At 38.1% G+C, this 22,309-nt stretch overlaps 1 protein-coding gene across 1 annotated transcript in view; it reads left to right on the top strand.

Annotated features, from left to right (window-relative positions):
• MAP3K5 (mitogen-activated protein kinase kinase kinase 5) overlaps nucleotides 1–22,309 on the top strand; it is a 198,397-nt gene that overhangs the window by 83,560 nt on the left and 92,528 nt on the right. Inside the window, exon 7 of the mRNA XM_038526115.1 lies at nucleotides 422–592. Within this exon, the coding sequence (XP_038382043.1) occupies nucleotides 422–592 (171 nt within the window). The remainder of the gene's footprint in view (nucleotides 1–421; nucleotides 593–22,309) is intronic.

The raw sequence follows: 22,309 nt of genomic DNA, 5'->3' as shown, positions 1-22,309 counted from the left end.
GTTTGCACAGTGCTTTGGAGCGAAAGTCGTTGAAACCTAAAGTCAGGGTTTGGTACTTGTTTGGATTAGTTGACTGCCCCATTTAGGCCGTGGACTACATGCCCTTAAACCTATGAACCATGAACCTACAGACTATGAAATTAGGAGGACTATAGATGATTAAGGGCAAATCTATCACCATCATCAGGAAAGCAGTTCAGAAGTGATCCTTGTTAGACCCAGTAGACATCTGGTAGGATGAAAAAACAAAAAGGCTTAGGACAGAGGTTTACAGGGGACTCTCCAAATTTCATTGTTGTCTTTATCCTGCCAAACTTGACTATTGTGAATCAGTGTATCAAATAGAGTTTTAAAAAGATAATTGGCCTACATTGCTTCTGTAGTCTGTATTGAAATTATTTTTTTTCTTCCCCTACTTTAGGAGAAACCTCCCTGGAGATAGAGCAAAAGCTCTTGATGTTATGATCCCCTTGGTGCAAAGTGAAGGGCAGGTTGCTTCAGATATGTATTGCCTAGTTGGTCGAATCTACAAAGATATGTTTTTGGACTCTAATTTCCTGGACACTGAGAGTAGAGACCATGGAGCTTCTTGGTGAGTATATAGGATAAGATACGTGATAAATCCATGACATGGAAAAAATGGTTTGCAAATAAGTTAAATTATTCTTATCCTAAAGGATTGTATATTATGAAGTAAATCTTCGAATTTATAGCTTCAGTAAGTAGTTTTGATGAAATTCATTTGATATGGCAGAGTAAATTGGGGTAAGTTGGTTGAAAAGATAATTTGAGAAAATAACATTTTTTTAAAGATTTTATTGATATATTCATGAGACACAGAGAGGCAGAGACACAGGCAGAGGGAGAAGCAGGCTCCCTGCAGGGAGCCTGATGCGGAACTCGATCCCAGGACCCCAGGATCATGCCCTGGGCCGAAGGCAGACGCTCAACCGCCGAGCCACCCAGGCATCCCGAGAAAATAACATTTTAAAAAGATATTTTAATATATAATATATAATATAATAACAAAAATATCATTTTGTTGAAAACTTTTACAAATTGATAGACATGAAAGAATACTAGAATAAATTTTAAAAGTATATATACCAAATTTATGGATGAAGAGACTTAACATTTTAAAGATGTTGATTCTCCCCAACAGGGCTTTCATGTGACTTGACAAATTGATTCTAAAATTTATTTGAAAAAGCAAAGGGCCAAGAAAAGGCAAAGCAATCTTGAGGAATAAGGTGGAAGAACTTTGCTCTACCAGATAACAAGACCTACTCTAAAGATGTAATAATTAAGACGTTGCAGGCTGAGTGTAGGCCTAGACAAACACTGGAACAGAAGAGAGAGCCTGGAACGGACTGAGATATTTACAAGATTAGATTTATGGCAGTGATCTTCATGAATCAGAGTGGAAAGGGTGGACTCTTCAGGAATGGTACTGGGAAAATGTGTTCATCTGCTTGTAAAAATAAAATGAAATTGGAATTCTACTTTAAAGCACAAGGAATGAAATCTAAGTGAATTAAAGACCAAAATATTTTTTAAATACTTTAGAAAAAACAAAACCTCTGGGGCACTGGGTGGCTCAATGTGATTGAGTGTCTGCCTTTGGCTCAGATCATGATCCTAGGGTCCTGCAGGGAGCCTGCTTCTCCCTCTGCCTGTGTCTCTGCTTCTCTCTCTGTGTCTATCATGAATAAATAAATAAAATCATTTAAAAATAAAAAAGAGGGAATCCCTGGGTGGCGCAGTGGTTTGGCGCCTGCCTTTGGCCCAGGGCGCGATCCTGGAGACCCGGGATCGAGTCCCACGTCGGGCTCCCGGTTCATGGGGCCTGCTTCTCCCTCTGCCTATGTCTCTTCCTCTCTCTCTCTCTCTGTGTGACTATCATAAATAAATAATTTTTAAAAATTACTTAATAAAAAAAATAAAAAAAGAAAGAAAAAACAAAAACTTTGAATAAAACATACAAGCTGACCTTGGGATAGGAAAGAATTTCTTAAGCAAGGCTTAAAAATACTATTAATCATAGAAAGAAAAGATTGGAAAATCGTTGCATCAAAATTTGCTTCTGTTCCTCAAGGTTCTGCCTTTTGGAAATGCCAGAGTGGGTTCTATTGCACTGGCACCCCTGCCAATTATAACAATTATAAACTTGGAAAAATACGTGAGAAGGAAAACAGTTTGAAAGTACTGGACAGGGACTCAAAGGAGTCAGAAACGGAAGAGGCTTTGATTCTTGGATAAGGGAAGGGTACCACACTGGGTAAGATCTACATATAAATGGTTTTTCCTATGCAGCATCATTTCCCTGATCTGCCGGGCACAGGACAGAGCTAACTCAAGAAGAAAATCACTTAAAGGTCGGAGGGGTCAGTCTGAGGCTTTCCAATTGCCTGGAAATTGAGTGCCATACCTCCTACATGAAGGAGCCACAGAGAGAGAACGAACCCCCAAATCCGTATAAACTCCCGTTCAGTTCTCAGCAAGGCCCTGATGTGTGTGTCGGAGGTAAAACTCGAGTTTTACCCTAGGAGCCCAGGTGCAAAATAGTAGCTAGAAGTCTTAAAAGGCTAAACAGAAATTTCAACAGCTGCCCAGCATTGGAGAGCCAGACTTTGGAGTTTGAACCTGAAGTGAGAGGGTGCTACATGAACAATCAAACTTTCCACTAAAGCTCCAGAAGGGCCATGGTGTAGAAATAAAAAACTATATCCCAGGACTAAAGGAAGTGCACTAAAAATTAAGAGCAAATCTGAGACAGAGGCACCCTAATAAAACCTAAAACCATGCCTCCACATGATCAAGATAAACCGTCAACAATTTATTTGCCAGTTATAACAAGACTCATGACTCTCTTTTTAAAAAGATTTTATATATTTATTTGACACAGAGGCAGCTCAAGTAGGGGGAGCAGCAGACAGAGGGAGAGGGAGAAGCAGGCTTCTTTCTGAGCAAGGAGCCCAATGCAGGGCTTGACCCCAGGACCTTGGGATCATGACCTGAGCTGAAGGCAGGTGTTCAACCCACTGAGTCACCCAGGCACCCCAAGCCTGAATACTCTTACGAGGACTATAGCAGAATCCACACTTTACAACATATCATCCAAAAATGTCTAATACACCATTAGAAACTACTAGATTTTTAAAGAAATAGTAAAGTGTGACAGTATCAATTGTTAGCAAGGGTGTCTCTCCTGGTGTGGTAGAAATTTTTATGACCACTTAAAGATTTCAGTATTATCAAGGAAAGTTGACAGGTAGCCCATCCTAGATCCAGCAGATCTACTCCAACATACATACTCTAGAAAAATTCTTGGAAGCTCTGAAGCTCTGTGTAAACTTTTGACATGCCAAAAAATTCTTTAAAAAAAAAAAAGTTGAGCAAAAGAAGCAAACAGCAGAAAGATACATGGAGTACATTATCATTTATGGAAACTTTCAAATATATATATACACCTAGTAAAGGTATAGATGCATGAATGCACATTATAAGCTCCCAATTCAGTATGGTGGTTACCAGGGGGAATAAAGGAGTAGAAAGGAGTGATTCACATGGAGCTGTGAGAATATTTAAAACATTTCATTTCTTAAGATGAGTGGGATTAATGTGGGAGTGTTGCTTATATTATTTTTCTGTATTTCTTAATATTCCTAAAATGTACTCTAATTAAAAATATATACATTAAAGAGGTTGGCTTTCATGAGGAGTTCCTCAGTGCTAGCCATAATCTTCCAAGTTTTGAAACTGGAATCTTAACTTTGCAAAATCTTCTCATTCTAGCGGTTGAACCAGGGACTGAAATTGAGATAATGGGTTAGAACCAGGGAGAAAAACTTGGGGTCATTTCCTAGATCCTCATGGAAAGCTTTGATTCAGACTTTTAAATTTGTATGATAACTTTTTAGTGTACTCTCTTTAGTAAAGAGAGTTTTACAGTTTCTCTTAACCAATTTTTTTTTCTGCTGTTACAAAAGAAGAATGTAACTATGCAGCCTTTCTATTACCAGATTTACACTTTAAGAAAAGTCTTACCTTTAGGAGAATTAGAACCTAATATTTGGAAGCATTGTGCCACTATAAATGCTTTGATATGATAGCAATAACAAATTGCATAGGTAGTCTTTCAAAGCCTAATTTTCTTGGTCAGCGAATGCAAATGGAAACATCTCCTATGAAGTTAGTGTGCATTGCACAAGAATAAAATAGAGCATTTCCCTGTTTGGAAATGCGTTTAGACTACTGAAAGCTTTCAAGGTCACATAAAGGTCAGTAAAGGAACAGATTTTTCCGGTTGTGTTTTTGTTTTACCTTTCTGTGCTTCCAGATCCAGGCTCCTCTTTTATCCTTCCCATTTGGCTGAGGACTATTATTACTTGTCTCTGAAAAGAGCTTTGTGTCCAGGTCTTCAGGTCAAATTGAAGATATCAGAATTTTTATGATTTCATTTTAAGCTGTCCATTAATGTTCTAGTAAGAACAGGGAAGGCTGTTAGAGATCACAGCCTTTCCATGGGAGAGTCCCTAGGAGTTGATCTGGAGTCACTCACTGATTTATTCAGTATTAAAAGAATGCCACTTTTACTGTAGATTACCTACCCATAACCTGCCATTACCATCACGGATAGCCATGCATCCATTTGTTGTCAGGGTTGCTAAGAAGTCCCCTGCCCCCGCCCTTTGTAAATAGGTGTTTTTTCACACCATCACACTTGTAAAGCTTCTTGGGTATTTCTTAATGTTTTAATCCAACCCCCACAGCATTGCAAACACACTCATTCATGTCAGTATGTTGGCATCATTCCTAACCTCCCTTTCTGTTCGTGCTGAGAAGTGAAAAGCACGTTGTCAGGGTGCTGACACAAGAAGGTGTCCCTGAGGTTATGAGACATCCTGGCAGATTTACCCAAGATGATGTATGTTCTGAGTCACGGGTCCCGGAGGGATGTTTCAACTGACATTGAGCCATCATCCTCCCAGAGTCTCCACCTGTCAAATGCTGCTGCTAAGATAAGGAGAGGAATTTTGTGGCAGGTAGTTAGTCCCTCGGGTCTCTTTCCATGGACATTTTCCATGGCCTGAATCATTTTTTGTTGGCTTGCAGAGACCGTGATGTACTGGCCACAGAAAATTCAAGGATAGGAACTTTAACTCAATAGTTCAAGAGCCCCAAGTAGCTGTGATTCCAATGGCTCATGGAGCTCTTTCTTGCAATTCCCTTTTTTTAACACCTTTAATGAGTTCAGTGTTTGGTTCCCTGTCAGGAGGATGCACTCCTCTGAGCATTGTATCTGGTATGGGTACTGCGGCAAGGCACCATGTTACATCTAGGCAAGCCCATTTTTGGAGAACTTTTCCTGGGGGTTAGGAATACAAAAATAGGAAATAAGAAAAAAGTTTATGGTTTAGATTTTTTTAAGTTTGCAGAATTGTGATACGTTGTTAGGATAATTTTTTTTCTTCTGTTAGAACAAATTATGGTTGTTAAATCTTCTTTGGGACAGAGGCTCTGAGTGGTTTGAATGAACACATCCTGATGATTTAAGTATAAAAAAAAAGACTAGTTCTATGACATTTGATGTTTTTCATTGTCACTTCCTTAGTTATTTTTGTCTATTGAAGCTCTTGAGGATAGCTAAAATGCTATTTTTTTCTATACTTAAATTTCTTTAATCCACATTAAGGTAGGGAAAGCGCCTTTTTGATCTTTACATAATTAAACTGAATTTAGCTTTCAGTCATGAAGAGGTTGTAGCTTTTTTATCATAGCTCTTCAATATAAAGTTAAATCTAAGTTAGAGAAAGCAGTAATAGTGTCTGTCACATGCTCTGGTTAGAGAATGTTCGGGGCTGCAATAGGATATAGCACAAGATGAGACAGTGACACTGTGCTTTCAAAGTAGGAAATATTATGACCCCAAAGCCTAGACTTATATCAAATAAGAGACCAGAATTTCTGAAGTCACGGACTTAAGTAGAATGACCCCAGGAAATACCATGGACCATGACTTGGAGAGCCATGGAAAATTCATTGCAAAGATTATCTCCCGATTCCTTTCTTAACCTAATCTAACAAAGAAGTAACCATGAAATAGTCATGCTGAATTCTCATGCAGACTGGCCTACTTAGAACGTTTTTTTATGTGCAGTATTTGTTCAATAGGTGGAAATAATTACCAGTCCCTTAAACTTTAGAGCTGACACAAGACTTTTGTATATGCTGTTAACCATTGCATACTTACAAGCAAAGAAAGCCAACGCTGACATTTTTCCTCCCATTTTACAACCAAGGCAATTGAAACTCAAAGAATTTGACTAAATGAAATTAAAGTAAATGAAATTTTTTATATCCTGTCATTAATAAAAACTCAAATCTAATTTTTGGAGTCAGTGTTGTTTTTACTACATCGTAGGCTCTCTTTCCTAGAATTTCCAGGAACAGACATTTCTGGGAATGTCTATACTGTTTTGTTGAAGAGAGCTTTTGGGAGACTGATGTGAAACAAACAATTGAGTCAACACTTGGCAACTGTGTGATCTTAGGCAAGTTAATCTTTAGAAAATACTTAAAAAATACTTACCTACAAGAATTAGAATGTTCTTAGCATCCTGTAAGTAGCAGAATACCTTACTCCAGTAGGCTTTAACAATAAGAAAATGTATTTTCTAAAACATGAAGTCCAGAAATGAGGCTAGATCTAGAGCAGGTAGAGTCAGCAGCTTAAAAATGTCAGGGGAAGTCTGTTCCCTCATTATTACCCTCAGTGGCTCTGCCCTCGGGCTGGCTTCCTTAGGGTTGCAAAGTGGCCATGGCCATTCCAGGCATCAAGCTACAATTTAGCTACACCAAGATCTGGAGACGAAAGGAGGCCGTCATTTTCCTAGAAATGAGAAAGCATACTCATAAAAACCTACCACAGACTCTTATATTTCTTTTAGTATATCATCAGCCCAGCACTACACAGATCACTGGGAAGGAGGATAGGACTGTTAAAATTCCAACTGGCTCAGACTTACTGTTTTAGGAGGAATAAATGGTCTGTTGTGAGAATTAAAAGAAGTAACATATGGGATCCCTGGGTGGCGCAGCGGTTTGGCGCCTGCCTTTGGCCCAGGGCACGATCCTGGAGACCCGGGATCGAATCCCACATCGGGCTCCCGGTGCATGGAGCCTGCTTCTCCCTCTGCCTATGTCTCTGCCTCTCTCTCTCTCTCTCTCTCTGTGACTATCATAAATAAATAAAAATTAAAAAAAAAAGAAGTAACATGTTAAAATCCTGGAATTTAGTAGGCACCTTGTGTTAAATCTTTAGTGTATAATATGTGAAAGTATTTTGCGTTTCTTTATGTATTGTTACATTTATCCATTTTCAACATGAGCACTTAACTAAATTAAGTATCCCTCTTCCTAAAATATTCCTAAAGGTTTTCTTTCTGCATCTAGCTGAACATTTAACTGACAAGAGTAAAACTGCAGTCTGTATACTTTTCACATGGGCCTTATTTGAATTTCACATGCCACAGCTGTTGTGGGGTGATGTGGGATAGGCAGTACTTGTTTGAAATCATGTTTGGTTTTACACAGAATGGTCTTCTCATTCGTAAGGGGAGATAGAAAGTCATTTTCAGAACTTTGAACATGGCTCTCCTGTTGTAATGCCAAAAAAAGATCCATACCCAGGAAATTGAAAGCATTAAGCCTGTTTTTAGCATTAATATGTTCATTTTTCCATAGTAACTTGTTAAAGGACAGACAGCTTTGCCTTATCAACTAATTTTCTTTGACGTCAATGACAGTGCTATTCAAACAGTAATATGTGCCTAATAACTACTTAGTTTTTACATTATTAATGGGATTGGCTTTACTTTGGGAGAGTTATGTAACAAGCCAATCAACATACAAATAGAGACCAATGCCTATTTTCCATTTGCCAGATTAGCCCTTTTTTCTTTTTCTTGGCTTCAAGATGTCTTTCTCTGTATTATCTCCTTTTCCACTACCCTTTATGCCCCCCAGAGTTTTATCTCACCACCATTCCACTGATACCAGTTTTGGTCAGTCCTTTATTGTGTCTGTTAGGTGAGTTTCCAAATTTTAGATTTTTTTTTAGAACTCAAATCCTGAACGGTTTGTAATAACTCAGCATGACCCCTTGCTCGTTGATGTCCTGATATAGCTGGCACCTAGGTGACTAGCAGTTCCAGGATGACCTGGAGACCCGGGTAGAACATACAATGTGCCCACAGTTGCTTGGTAAACAAGCACCCTGGTGAATTGGTCTCATGTCTTGACCTTGCTTTAATGTCACACCCAGAAAATGATAGATTGGATGAATATGGCCTGACCAAGTCAAAATCCAGGAATGGTCATATTCAGGATGTCATTGTAGAGGTTCATAATTGCAGCTAACAAGTACTGATAACCTAAGGGACACAACTAAGGCTTGCTTTATGTAGCTCAGTTATCAGAAGGTTGAGTGAGAAAACTAGATATTTGCCAAACATTATGCTGAAAAGGGAGGAGAATGTGGAAGGACAGGGGTTATTTCATTCCGTGAATTAAAGGGGATCATTTGCAAGCCTGGCTGAACATCGCAGTCATTTGTAGAGTCTTCCAGCTGTGTAGATGGAGTTCTTTGCCTCTGGAGATTCTGCTTAATGAATCCATGTTATTGAATAGATTAACCACAATCAATAATATGCTTATTCTCTTTTTAGTAAAGGTTTAGGCTTTCTCCATATTTTGCTGTCACTCCCTTCCTCCTAAATCTTTACTGTTCCTCACATCCTTAAAAATTAAGTGTAAACCACTGACACCACTTTTACCTGTCTTCAGAGCTTTCCCAAATGTATCCCCTCCCACCCTCCCAGCCTTCTTAGAATATGGGTTTTACATTTTTTAAAAATGTTATTTATTTATTTGAGAGAGAGAGTGAGCAAGCTAGTGAGTGAACACAAGCAGGGAAGAACAGAGGGAGAGGGAGAAGCAGGTTCCCCACTAAGCAGAGAGCCCGACACAGGGCTCGATCCTGGGACTCCAGGATTGTGACCTGAGCCAAAGGCAGATGCTTAACTGACTTAGCCACCCGGGCACCCTGGGGCTTACAGTTTCATTTGAGAGAATTGGCAGTTATTGAAAGGCTAAGTTTAGATTGGTGAAACATATGAAAACTATTCAGTCTCAGGAGCAATCAGAAAAGTACCGTGTTAAAATCCTAAGCTATGCTTTCTTGTTATCATTTGGCAAAGATAAAAAGAGATAATACTTTATTTTGGCATGAATAAAGAGAAACAGGTATTGATATATTCTTGGAAAGAATGATGTTTGTCACAAAATATATTTGATTGATATATTTTATGAAGGAGAGAGATCTCTTTCCTACACTGCTCTTAAGAAAGTGAGTTGGGAGACCTTTCTGGAAAGCAGTTTGGCATCATACATCAAGAGCCTTCAAATAATTCATGTTCTTTAATCCAGTTGTGTCCTTTAGAAAATATCCTAAAGAAACAGCTGATGTGGAAATAAAGATGCGTTTGCAACAATGTTTACTACACTGAATTTTATGGTAACAAAAAGTTGCAAGAAACCTAAATGTCCAACATTTGGGGAAAATGTTAAGCAAAGGATAACCTCCCCATATGATGGAATATCATTCATTCAAAATTGTGGGGTTGGGGTTTGGTGGTAAAAATATAGGTAACATAAAACTCACCATTTTAACTGTTTGAAGTGTGTAGTTCAGTGGCATTAAGTACCATCACATTACTGTGCAGCCATCACCACTATCCATCCACAGCACTTCTTATCTTACAAAATTCACACTCTATACTCATTAGACAACTTCCCATTTTCCCCTCTTCCCAGCCATTGGTGACCACCATTCTATTTTCTTTCTCGATGAATTTGACTACATTACTATATTTGACTATACTACTATATTTCATATAGGTGGGGTCATATGGTATTTTGTCTTTTTTGCAACTGGCTTATTTTACTTACCATAATATTGTCCATCCATGTTGTAACATGTCAAAATTTACTTTTTAAATCTAAATAATACTCTATTTTAAGTATACACTGTATTAAATTTATCTGTTCATCCGTTAATGGACATCTGTGCTGTTTTCGGCCACTTTTGGGCCAATGTGAATAATGCTGCTGTGAACATTGGGGTACAAATATCTGTTTAGTTTCCTGCTTTTGGTTCATTTGGTGTATACCCAGAAGGAAATGGTAGTTTTAAAAAAAATATTTGATAGTAAGGTGCATCATGATATCCAAACAAAATTTAAAAGCAGATTATAAAAATAACATGAATCTCTCTCTCTCTTTTTTTTTATTTTTTATTTTTGGAAAAAAGTATGTGAAGAGGAAAAGGGCTGGAAGGAAATAGTAAGGATATGGGGTTATTCTATTTTCTTCCTGACTTTTATGTTATAAAATGGATCAGAAATTGATAAGCAGTTTGAAATGAAGAGAGGGTTTTCCCCCATCTCCAGACCAAATTAATGGAGTGATTTGGCACTAGTTTTCTTCTTATGCTGTCCTGCTTTGTGAGTTATTTTATGAGTGATTAATTTAAGAAATATCCCTAGAGATGCAAAGCACCATGAAATTCTAATTTAATTACTTTTATGTCTCACAGAAAGAATCACAGCTGTTCTATCACAAAGGAGGAAAAATGACAGCTAAATAGAACTTGACTTGAGCTCAGTTTCTTCTTTGATATAAAGGAGATGCTCTAGCTAGAAATAATCAACTCAAGAATATTTCCTTTATTCTTGACTTTGTTGAACATCTCAGTGCAGATGCAAGAAATGAACTGTCTTTGTTACAAGACTTCATCACTCACTTCATAATCAAGTACTTGCCTCTTTTAGAGGTAGCTTGCAATCAGGTGACAAATACAGTTGCTAATAATAAGGCAGCCTTGAACAAAAATCTATTGCTTTGTTCGACTAAGAAATTTTGTTTTATATATTTTAAACCCATGTTAATAGATATGTTTAGGATTATAAATTTTTCATTGAATTTACCCTTTTATCATTATGAAATGCTCCTCCTCTGCCTTGTAAAAACTTCTGCCTTAAAGTCAGTTTTGTCTAATATTAGTCACAGCAGACTTCTTTGGGTTAATATTTGAGTGATATATCTTTATGCATCATTTTACTTTCAACTTAACCGTATTCTGTTACTTAAAGTGTGTCTCTTAAATGTATATAATTGAGAATCTATCTTTCTTTCCTTCTTTCTTCCTTTTTTCATTCATTCTTTCTTATTTATTTATTTATTTTTACATAAAGACAACAAAACGAAGTTTATTTTATTGTGATTAAAGAGAAAGATGCATAAACACTAAATTGTTATACTCTTTTTCTTTCTTTCTTTCTTTCTTTCTTTCTTTCTTTCTTTCTTTCTTCTTTCTTCTTTCTTTCTTTCTTTCTTTCTTTCTTTCTTTCTTTCTTTGTTATTGTTGTTATTAACTTGACAAATCTCTTATTTGTAGTATTTGGGTCATTTTTATTTATTGTGATAACTGATATTTGCAAGTATGTTTTACCATCTTGCTATTTATTTTCTATTAGTTACATTATTTTTTTAGTATTCCATTTCCCCTCTTATTTTCTATTAATTTAGTATTATATTTTATCCCCTATTAGCTCTTTACTCATACTTTTAGCTTAGTAGTTCCAGAGATGGCCATCTATATTCTTGGCTTTTACAGTCTACCTTAAATTTGTACTTTACCACTCCTGAACAAGGAAAGAAACTTAAGGGAGTTTAAATATTCAACAGTTTTTAAAATATTAGTATCTTTTATATACAACCACCTATTTACCCTTTCTGATGTTCTTTCTGCAGTTCAGTGCTTTAACTGGAATTACTTTCCTTTAGTCTAAAGAAGTACTTTTAGTATTTTTTGTAGTGTGGATCTGCTGGCAGTTAATCCTTCCAGGTTTTGCTTGTTTGTAAACAACTTTCTTATACTTCTTTTTTGCTTTCATCACTCTAAAAATGTTATTGCATTATCTTTTGGCTTCCATAATTTGTATTGCTAAGTTAGCTATCAATTTTATTGCTCCTTTATAAGTAATGTGTCTTTTTCACTCTGGCTGATTTTAAGATTTTTCTGTGTCTTTAGTTTCACCATTTAGACTGTGATTATTTTATTTTATCCTACTTGAAGTTTGCTGAACTTCTTTAATCTGTGGGTTAATATTTTCAACACTTTGGGAGTAATGTTTTTGACCATTATGTCTTCAAATATTTCTTGTGTTCTGTATTCTTTTTCTCTTCTTTCTGGAGTTATAATAATACATATGCTAGACAATTTAACTATGTCTCATATGTCTCATGCTTTGTTGTATTTCCCCCCACTTTTTTCTCTCTCTGCTTTCAGTTAGATACTTTATATTGACCTGTTCTTCATTTCACCAAATCTGTCTTTTGCTCTGTCTAGTCTATTAAACTCATAAAAAGAATTCTTATTTTCAGGTATTGTATGTTTTAGTTCTAGATTATCTGATTCTTTTTCTTTAAGAGTCCAACACTCCATTGAAATTGTTTATCTTTTTATCCCCTTTGTCCATCTTTTTCTTGATTTTTTGTAATAATTAGTTTAAACTTTTTGTTTATAAACTTCAGTATCTGAATTATCTCTGAGTCAGCTGCTCTTGTCTGTTTTTGCTCTTTTGTTTATTGGTCACATTTTTCTGGCTTTCTGCATGTCTCATAGTTATTGTAGACCATACATTTTGTATTTAAGAATTATTAAGACTGAAGATGATTTTATTTTCTCTGACAGAAAGTTCTCACTTTACTTTGTTAGCCAGATAGGATAAGAATCTGATTACCTCAAAAAATGCAATTGAGTTGGGGTACCTTGGTGGTGCAGTTGGTTAAGCATCTGACTCTTGGTTTTGGTTCAGATTGTGATCTCAGGGTTGTTAGATTCAGCCCACATGGGGCTCCATGATCAGCATGGAGTCTGCTTAAGGTCCTTTCTCCCTCACCCTATGCCCCTCTCTCCCCAACATGCTTGTGCTCTCTCTCTCTCTCCCTCTCTTTCTCTCTCTCTCTCTCTCAAATAAATAAATATAAGAAAATTCAATTGACTTGAATTGGTCTGGGTTTCAGTTTTAGTTGGCCCAATCTATCTTGATTTTGTCTCAGCTTTTGATTGAGAGCCACGCAGGTCTCTATCTCCTTATCCCTAAGTACTGTGGGAGATTTCATATCTGCCCTTTGAAGTTTTGAGTTTAACTCTGTTCTTTCATATCATACAGCTCTAAAATTTGGTAATTTTTTTTTTTTTTTAAGGAGGAAACTCCTGTTTGTTGCAGGCTTCCTTCGCTAGTGGAACTTTACATTTAAGTACTGTCAGACTTGAGGAGATTTTACTCTGCCATCCCATCTCCTAGCCCTTTATGTAACCCAACATTCAACTAATGTCCTGTGGAAAAAACTGACTACATGCTTGAGGCTCCTTTAGGTTTCATTCCATCCTGATATCCCATACAACTATCAGGAAATCCACTAGTTTCTCTTTTCCCTGGTAGAGTTTCAGATAGGAAGTTTCTCTGCCTATGCCAAGCCCAAGCCTCATCTTGTGGTGAGGATGAACAAATACCCCTATAGAAGACAAAGCAATTCAGCTCATCTTGGAAGGGCAGTTCCCTTTCTGATGTTTTATTTCAAAGATGTTTTTAATTGTTGCTTCCATAGATCTCCTGGTCTATAAAAATATGTTTTTGATTATGTATCCATTTTTCCCTATAGTTGTTATAGCAGAAGTGATGGCTTCTAAATAGACTACTACATCTGTTTTGAAGCTAAAGTTTCCCCCCAGGCATTAAATATTTTTCTATAATTTATTTATTTATTTATTTATTTTTTACTTTAAAAGTATTTATTCATTTTATTTTTTTTTAATTTATTTTTTATTGGTGTTCAATTTACTAACATACAGAATAACACCCAGTGCCCGTCACCCATTCACTCCCACCCCCCGCCCTCCTCCCCTTCTACCACCCCTAGTTCGTTTCCCAGAGTTAGCAGTCTTTACGTTCTGTCTCCCTTTCTGATATTTCCCACACATTTCTTCTCCCTTCCCTTCTATTCCCTTTCACTATTATTTATATTCCCCAAATAAATGGGAACATATAATGTTTGTCCTTCTCCGACTGACTTACTTCACTCAGCATAATACCCTCCAGTTCCATCCACGTTGAAGCAAATGGTGGGTATTTGTCATTTCTAAGAGCTGAGTAATATTCCATTGTATACATAAACCACATCTTCTTTATCCATTCATCTTTCGTTGGACACCGAGGCTCCTTCCACAGTTTGGCTATCGTGGCCATTGCTGCTATAAACATCGGGGTGCAGGTGTCCCGGCGTTTCATTGCATTTGTATCTTTGGGGTAAATCCCCAACAGTGCAATTGCTGGGTCGTAGGGCAGGTCTATTTTTAACTCTTTGAGGAACCTCCACACAGTTTTCCAGAGTGGCTGCACCAGTTCACATTCCCACCAACAGTGTAAGAGGGTTCCCTTTTCTCCGCATCCTCTCCAACATTTGTTGTTTCCTGCCTTGTTAATTTTCCCCATTCTCACTGGTGTGAGGTGGTATCTCATTGTAGTTTTGATTTGTATTTCCCTGATGGCAAGTGATGCAGAGCATTTTCTCATGTGCATGTTGGCCATGTCTATGTCTTCCTCTGTGAGATTTCTGTTCATGTCTTTTGCCCATTTCATGATTGGATTGTTTGTTTCTTTGGTGTTGAGTTTAATAAGTTCTTTATAGATCTTGGAAACTAGTCCTTTATCTGATATGTCATTTGCAAATATCTTCTCCCATTCTGTAGGTTGTCTTTGAGTTTTGTTGACTGTATCCTTTGCTGTGCAAAAGCTTCTTATCTTGATGAAGTCCCAATAGTTCATTTTTGCTTTTGTTTCTTTTGCCTTCGTGGATGTATCTTGCAAGAAGTTACTATGGCCGAGTTCAAAAAGGGTGTTGCCTGTGTTCTTCTCTAGAATTTTGATGGAATCTTGTCTCACATTTAGATCTTTCATCCATTTTGAGTTTATCTTTGTGTATGGTGAAAGAGAGTGGTCTAGTTTCATTCTTCTGCATGTGGATGTCCAATTTTCCCAGCACCATTTATTGAAGAGACTGTCTTTCTTCCAATGGATAGTCTTTCCTCCTTTATCGAATATTAGTTGCCCATAAAGTTCAGGGTCCACTTCTGGATTCTCTATTCTGTTCCACTGATCTATGTGTCTGTTTTTGTGCCAGTACCACACTGTCTTGATGACCACAGCTTTGTAGTACAACCTGAAATCTGGCATTGTGATGCCCCCAGATATGGTTTTCTTTTTTAAAATTCCCCTGGCTATTCGGGGTCTTTTCTGATTCCACACAAATCTTAAAATAATTTGTTCTAACTCTCTGAAGAAAGTCCATGGTATTTTGATAGGGATTGCATTAAACGTGTATATTGCCCTGGGTAACATTGACATTTTCACAATATTAATTCTGCCAATCCATGAGCATGGAATATTTTTCCATCTCTTTGTGTCTTCCTCAATTTCTTTCAGAAGTGTTCTATAGTTTTGAGGGTATAGATCCTTTACATCTTTGGTGAGGTTTATTCCTAGGTATCTTATGCTTTTGGGTGCAATTGTAAATGGGATTGACTCCTTAATTTCTCTTTCTTCAGTCTCATTGTTAGTGTATAGAAATGCCACTGACTTCTGGGCATTGATTTTGTATCCTGCCACGCTACCGAATTGCTGTATGAGTTCTAGCAATCTTGGGGTGGAGACTTTTGGGTTTTCTATGTAGAGTATCATGTCATCGGCGAAGAGGGAGAGTTTGACTTCTTCTTTGCCAATTTGAATGCCTTTAATGTCTTTTTGTTGTCTGATTGCTGAGGCTAGGACTTCCAGTACTATGTTGAACAGCAATGGTGAGAGTGGACATACCTGTCTTGTTCCTGATCTTAGGGGAAATGCTCCTAGTGCTTCCCCATTGAGAATGATATTTGCTGTGGGCTTTTCATAGATGGCTTTTAAGATGTCGAGGAATGTTCCCTCTATCCCTACACTCTGAAGAGTTTTGATCAGAAATGGATGCTGTATTTTGTCAAATGCTTTCTCTGCATCCAATGAGAGGATCATATGATTCTTGGTTTTTCTCTTGCTGATATGATGAATCACATTGATTGTTTTACGGGTGTTGAACCAGCCTTGTGTCCCAGGGATAAATCCCACTTGGTCATGGTGAATAATTTTCTTAATGTACTGTTGGATCCTATTGGCCAGTATCTTGTTGAGAATTTTTGCATCCATGTTCATCAGGGATATTGGTCTGTAATTCTCCTTTTTGGTGGGGTCTTTGTCTGGCTTTGGAATTAAAGTGATGCTGGCTTCATAGAACGAATTTGGAAGTACTCCATCTCTTTCTATCTTTCCAAACAGCTTTAGGAGAATAGGTATGGTTTCTTCTTTAAACGTTTGATAAAATTCCACTGGGAAGCCATCTGGCCCTGGACTCTTGTGTCTTGGGAGGTTTTTGATGACTGCTTCAATTTCCTCCCTGGTTATTGGCCTGTTCAGGTTTTCTATTTCTTCCTGTTCCAGTTTTGGTAGTTTGTGGCTTTCCAGGAATGTGTCCATTTCTTCTAGATTGCCTAATTTATTGGCGTATAGCTGTTCATAATATGTTTTTAAAATCGTTTGTATTTCCTTGGTGTTGGTAGTGATCTCTCCTTTCTCATTCATGATTTTATTAATTTGAGTCTTCTCTCTCTTCTTTTTAATAAGGCTGGCTAATGGTTTATCTATCTTATTAATTCTTTCAAAGAACCAACTCCTGGTTCTGTTGATCTGTTCCACAGTTCTTCTGGTCTCGATTTCGTTGAGTTCTGCTCGAATCTTTATTAACTCCCTTCTTCTCTTGGGTGTAGGATCTATTTGCTGTTTTTTCTCTAGCTCCTTTATGTGTAAGGTTAGCTTCCGTATTTGAGTTCTTTCCAGTTTTTGAATGGATGCTTGTATTGCGATGTATTTCCCCCTTAGGACTGCTTTTGCTGCATCCCAAAGATTTTGAACGGTTGTATCTTCATTCTCATTAGTTTCCATGAATCTTTTTAATTCTTCCTTAATTTCCTGATTGACCCTTTTATCTTTTAGCAGGATGGTCCTTAACCTCCACGTGTTTGAGGTCCTTCCAAACTTCTTGTTGTGATTTAGTTCTAATTTCAAGGCATTATGGTCCGAGAATATGCAGGGGACGATCCCAATCTTTTGGTATCGGTTCAGACCCGATTTGTGACCCAATATGTGGTCTATTCTGGAGAAAGTTCCATGTGCGCTTGAGAAGAATGTGTATTCAGTTGAGTTTGGATGTAAAGTTCTGTAGATATCTGTGAAATCCATCTGGTCCAGTGTATCATTTAAAGCTCTCGTTTCTTTGGAGATGTTGTGCTTAGAAGACCTATCGAGTATAGAAAGAGCTAGATTGAAGTCACCAAGTATAAGTGTATTATTATCTAAGTATTTCTTCACTTTGGTTAATAATTGATTTATATATTTGGCAGCTCCCACATTCGGAGCATATATATGGAGGATTGTTAAGTCCTCTTGTTGAATAGATCCTTTAAGTATGATATAGTGTCCCTCTTCATCTCTCACTACAGTCTTTGGGGTAAATTTTAGTTTATCTGATATAAGGATGGCTACCCCTGCTTTCTTTTGAGGACCATTCGAATGGTAAATGGTTCTCCAACCTTTTATTTTCAGGCTGTAGGTGTCCTTCTGTCTAAAATGAGTCTCTTGTAGACAGCAAATAGATGGGTCCTGCTTTTTTATCCAGTCTGAAACCCTGCGCCTTTTGATGGGGTCATTAAGCCCGTTCACATTCAGAGTTACTATTGAGAGATATGAGTTTAGTGTCATCATGATATCTATTCAGTCTTTGTTTTTGTGGACTGTTCCACTGAACTTCTTCTTAAAGGGGAATTTTAAGAGTCCCCCTTAAAATTTCTTGCAGAGCTGGTTTGGAGGTCACATATTCTTTTAGTTGCTGCCTGTCTTGGAAGCTCTTTATCTCTCCTTCCATTTTGAATGAGAGCCTTGCTGGATAAAGTATTCTTGGTTGCATGTTCTTCTCATTTAGGACCCTGAATATATCCTGCCAGCCCTTTCTGGCCTGCCAGGTCTCTGTGGAGAGGTCTGCTGTTACCCTAATACTCCTCCCCATAAAAGTCAGGGATTTCTTGTCTCTTGCTGCTTTAAGGATCTTCTCCTTATCTTTGGAATTTGCAAGCTTCACAATTAAATGTCGAGGTGTTGAACGGTTTTTATTGATTTTAGGGGGGGATCTCTCTATTTCCTGGATCTGAATGCCTGTTTCCCTTCCCAGATTAGGAAAGTTTTCAGCTAGAATTTGTTCAAATACATATTCTGGCCCTCTGTCCCTTTCGGCGCCCTCGGGAACCCCAATTAAACGTAGGTTTTTCTTCCTCAGGCTGTCGTTTATTTCCCTTAATCTATCTTCATGGTCTTTTAATTGTTTGTCTCTTTTTTCCTCAGTTTCCCTCTTTGCCATCAACTTGTCTTCCATGTCACTCACTCGTTCTTCCACCTCGTTAACCCTCGTCGTTAGGACTTCTAGTTTGGATTGCATCTCATTCAATTGATTTTTAATTTCTGCCTGATTAGCTCTAAATTCTGCAGTCATGAAGTCTCTTGAGTCCTTTATACTTTTTTCTAGAGCCACCAGTAGCTGTATAATAGTGCTTCTGAATTGGCTTTCTGACATTGAATTGTAATCCAGATTTTGTAACTCTGTGGGAGAGAGGACTGTTTCTGATTCTTTCTTTTGAGGTGAGGTTTTCCTTCTAGTCATTTTGCTCAGTGCAGAGTGGCCAAAAGCAAGTTGTATTGGGAAAAAGAGAAAAAGAGAGGAGAGAAAGAAGGAAAGAAAAGAGAAAGAGAAAAAAAAGGGAAGAAAAAAACGAAAAAAAAAAGAAAGAAAAAGAGAAAGAAAAAGAAAGGAGAAAAAAAGGGGGTGGGGGAAGGAAACAAATCAAAAAGCAAAACAAAACAAAAACAACAACAACAACAAAAAGAACTACCGGGGAGTATCTTCTGATTCTGTGTACTTTTAAGTCCCTTGGCTTCTCCTGGAACTTGTCCGTCTAGCTGGTGTTCTGGGGCAGGGGCCTGTTTTGCTGATTTCCAGGTGTTAGCACTTGGGGGAGCTGCTCAGCCCCCTCCTGGTGCAGGGCTCAGTGGGGGTTGTTTACCCCTTGAGGCCGCAGGAGGAACAGCCCCAGTGGCGGGGCCAGCTCTGGAAACCTGGATTCAGCCCCCGCAGGAACTCCGGAGCTCTCCGTCTGCAGGGCCTGGAGGCTCCGGGGCGGGGCCGCTGATCTGCTCAGCTGGGGCAGGAGCGTCCTCGCTGTCCTGGGCCCTCCCGGCCTCTGCCTGTCCCGGGGGAGGCGGGATCCTGGGCTGTGTCCCGGCGCCCTGTGCTCCGGAGCCTCTGCTGGTGGATTCGCGCTCCCGCCCCGCAGCCCCCTCCGCGGAGCCGCCCCCGAGCCCCCCGAGCTGCTCCTGGAACCGCGCAGCCCCCTCCGCACGGAGCCTCTTCCTCTGCCCGAGCCCTCCGAGCTGCTCCCGGGGCCGCGCAGCCCCCTCCGCGGAGCCGCCCGAGCCCCTCCTGGCTGCTCCGGGTCCCGCCGGGTCCCGCTGTGCGCGCTGCAGCCCTTAGGGAGCTCGGCGCACTCTCCTGGGCGCGCAGTTACTGTCCCCGGGAGCCCGAGGGCACCCCCGCCCTCCTGGGTCCTGCTCCAACTCCCCGCGAGCCCCTTTCCGCCCGGGAAGGTCGGTGCAGCTCCTGCGTCTCCGGGACGGGGCTCTCCTGTCCTGGGGACACTCGCCCCGGCCTCAGCCCGGCTCCTCGCGGGGCCCCTCCCCCTTGGAGGCCTTTGTTCCTTTATTTCTTTTTCCCCCCGTCTTCCTACCTTGATAGAAGCGCGAACTCTTCTCACTGTAGCATTCTAGCTGTTCTCTCTTTAAACCTCAGGCCGAATTCATAGATTTTCAGGATAATTTGAAGGTTTTCTAGGTAGTTTAGTTTGGTGGAGACAGGTGATTTGGAGACCCTACTCTTCCGCCATCTTGCCATTTTTCTATAATTTAAATGGTTATATAACTTTCAAACATTTGGAATACATTTTATTCCATATTTATAATATTGTGGGAAATTTAGAGTACTTTTTCATCTTATAATAAATATTCCTATACCTGAATTTTTGATTACCTATTTGATGCTTTTCCATAGTATAAATTTATAGCTGTGTAATTGTGTCAACAGATATGCATAATTTTTAAAAATTTTATAATTTTGATATATACTGGCAAATTTCAGACAAGAAATGCAGTACTAATTTACTTTGACAGTGTGTGAGATTCTTAATTTCTGTGGGTGGTATATTAATAATATATGACAGGATTTTATTTCTCTCATAACACACCTACACATTATCTTAATCTCCAGGAGAATCCAGAAAATGTTAAGACTTTCTCCTCAATACTGAAGTCATTGTCACGGAACGCTATGAATCCTAAAAAATATATAAATTATTAATTTTATTGGTATTTATATTTTGGCTAAAAACATAAAAATATGTTGTTTATGGTGACATAAAAACAGATGTAAGCCAGACTTTTCATTTTGGTTGGTTTTCGCACTTAGGAAGCCCTTAATCAATTTTTATTGATTGATTTGAATATGTCTTGCTTTTTGTATTTTTCCTTTAATATCTTTAAGAGAAATTCCATGTTCTTTGGTTTCAGGGGAAATGAAAGAATTTATTTGTTGGAAATATTGCATATCTTGATATGAATTGGTAGAAAAGAAAGTAAACAACTTCTTTCTTCTTCTGTATTCTTTTTATTGGGATCTTCCACTTGTCTCTGAACAAACACAAAAACCTTTGAGACTTACAGGAGTCTAAGATGTAAAAATCATGTCATTCCTTTATATGACTAGTTTTAAATATCAGCAGTCTGGGTACATGTTTTTTCCATTTTAGAATTGGAAAACATCTATACTTCTGGAGAAGTAAAAATGCTTTTTGATCACCAACAGTGATGCATTTGGAAATTTTCTTTTCTTCCTCAACTTTCATAACTATTTGATCCAACTAGTTAAGATTAATACTTACTTGATTTTTGTTTCCATTTAGAGATACTTGTTCTATTTTAAAAGTAAGACCCGGATGGCTTAGTGGGTTAAGTGTCCAACTCTTGGTTTTGGCTCAGGTAGCGGGATCAAGCCCCGAGTCAGGTTCTGTGCTCAGCACAGAGTCTGCTTGAGATTCTCTCCATCTACTCCTCCCCTACCACATGTGCACAAGTTCCCTCTCTCAAATAAATAAATCTTTTTAAAAAATTCTGTGACTGTCATGCATTAAAAATGACTATTGTGCTTTAAAAAAACAGTAAGACCCTTAAAAGGGTACATAATCCTCAATATCCAGGAAAAGGTACTTTTTCTTTCCTTTTGAAATTTAACTTATCATTTTAAGTTATGGAAAATTTCAAGCATGTATAAAAGACAAGAGTATACTGTAATGCACACTACTATGCCTGCCACCACTTTTGCTATTCCTGTCTTTTATTTTAACAGTTGATTTAAGTGGGAATGCCTTTATCTTTAAATTATAATGCATTTTTTTTCTGTATAACCTTTTTTTTTTATTATTATCAAGCGGTCATTCATTCAGTATATAGTCCTTAAATTTTCCTTGATTATATTTTTTTAAAATAAAGATTGTATTTTTCGTGTTTGTCTCAAGCAGTTTCTAATGGTCATCAGGGTGTTTATTTTAATTTTCTTTTTCTTTGTGTTCCCAAATGTAATAATATTGAATATTGTTGCCTGTTAAAGGATGGATTTGAGGAAATCCTTGGACAGATTCTAAGAAGTGTTACCTTGAAAGTATAGTGTATGTGCAAACACTGAAGTCTTTTCAAATGTTGAAGTATTTTTCAGAGGTTGATATTTAGTTTCATGCATATTCAGAAAAGGGTTCTTACTCTCTTTGAGCCAAAATTAGTATGCACAGGCACAATGTCTGTTTTTCTTAATTTCTTCGTGCAATTGACATTCTTTATTTTGTTTCTGCATCATTCTTATGATACTGATTGTTCCACTGTGTTACCTAGATGTTCCCCTCATAGCTTTCTGTATTTTTAAGGCTTTTTAAAAACCACTTTTAAAA

This window comes from Canis lupus, chromosome 1 (genome assembly GCF_011100685.1).
Source record: "Canis lupus familiaris isolate Mischka breed German Shepherd chromosome 1, alternate assembly UU_Cfam_GSD_1.0, whole genome shotgun sequence".
In the NCBI taxonomy this organism is placed as follows: Eukaryota; Metazoa; Chordata; class Mammalia; order Carnivora; family Canidae; genus Canis; species Canis lupus.
Note: the sequence above shows the minus strand (reverse complement) of the source record. Positions and strands in the feature narration are given on the sequence as shown.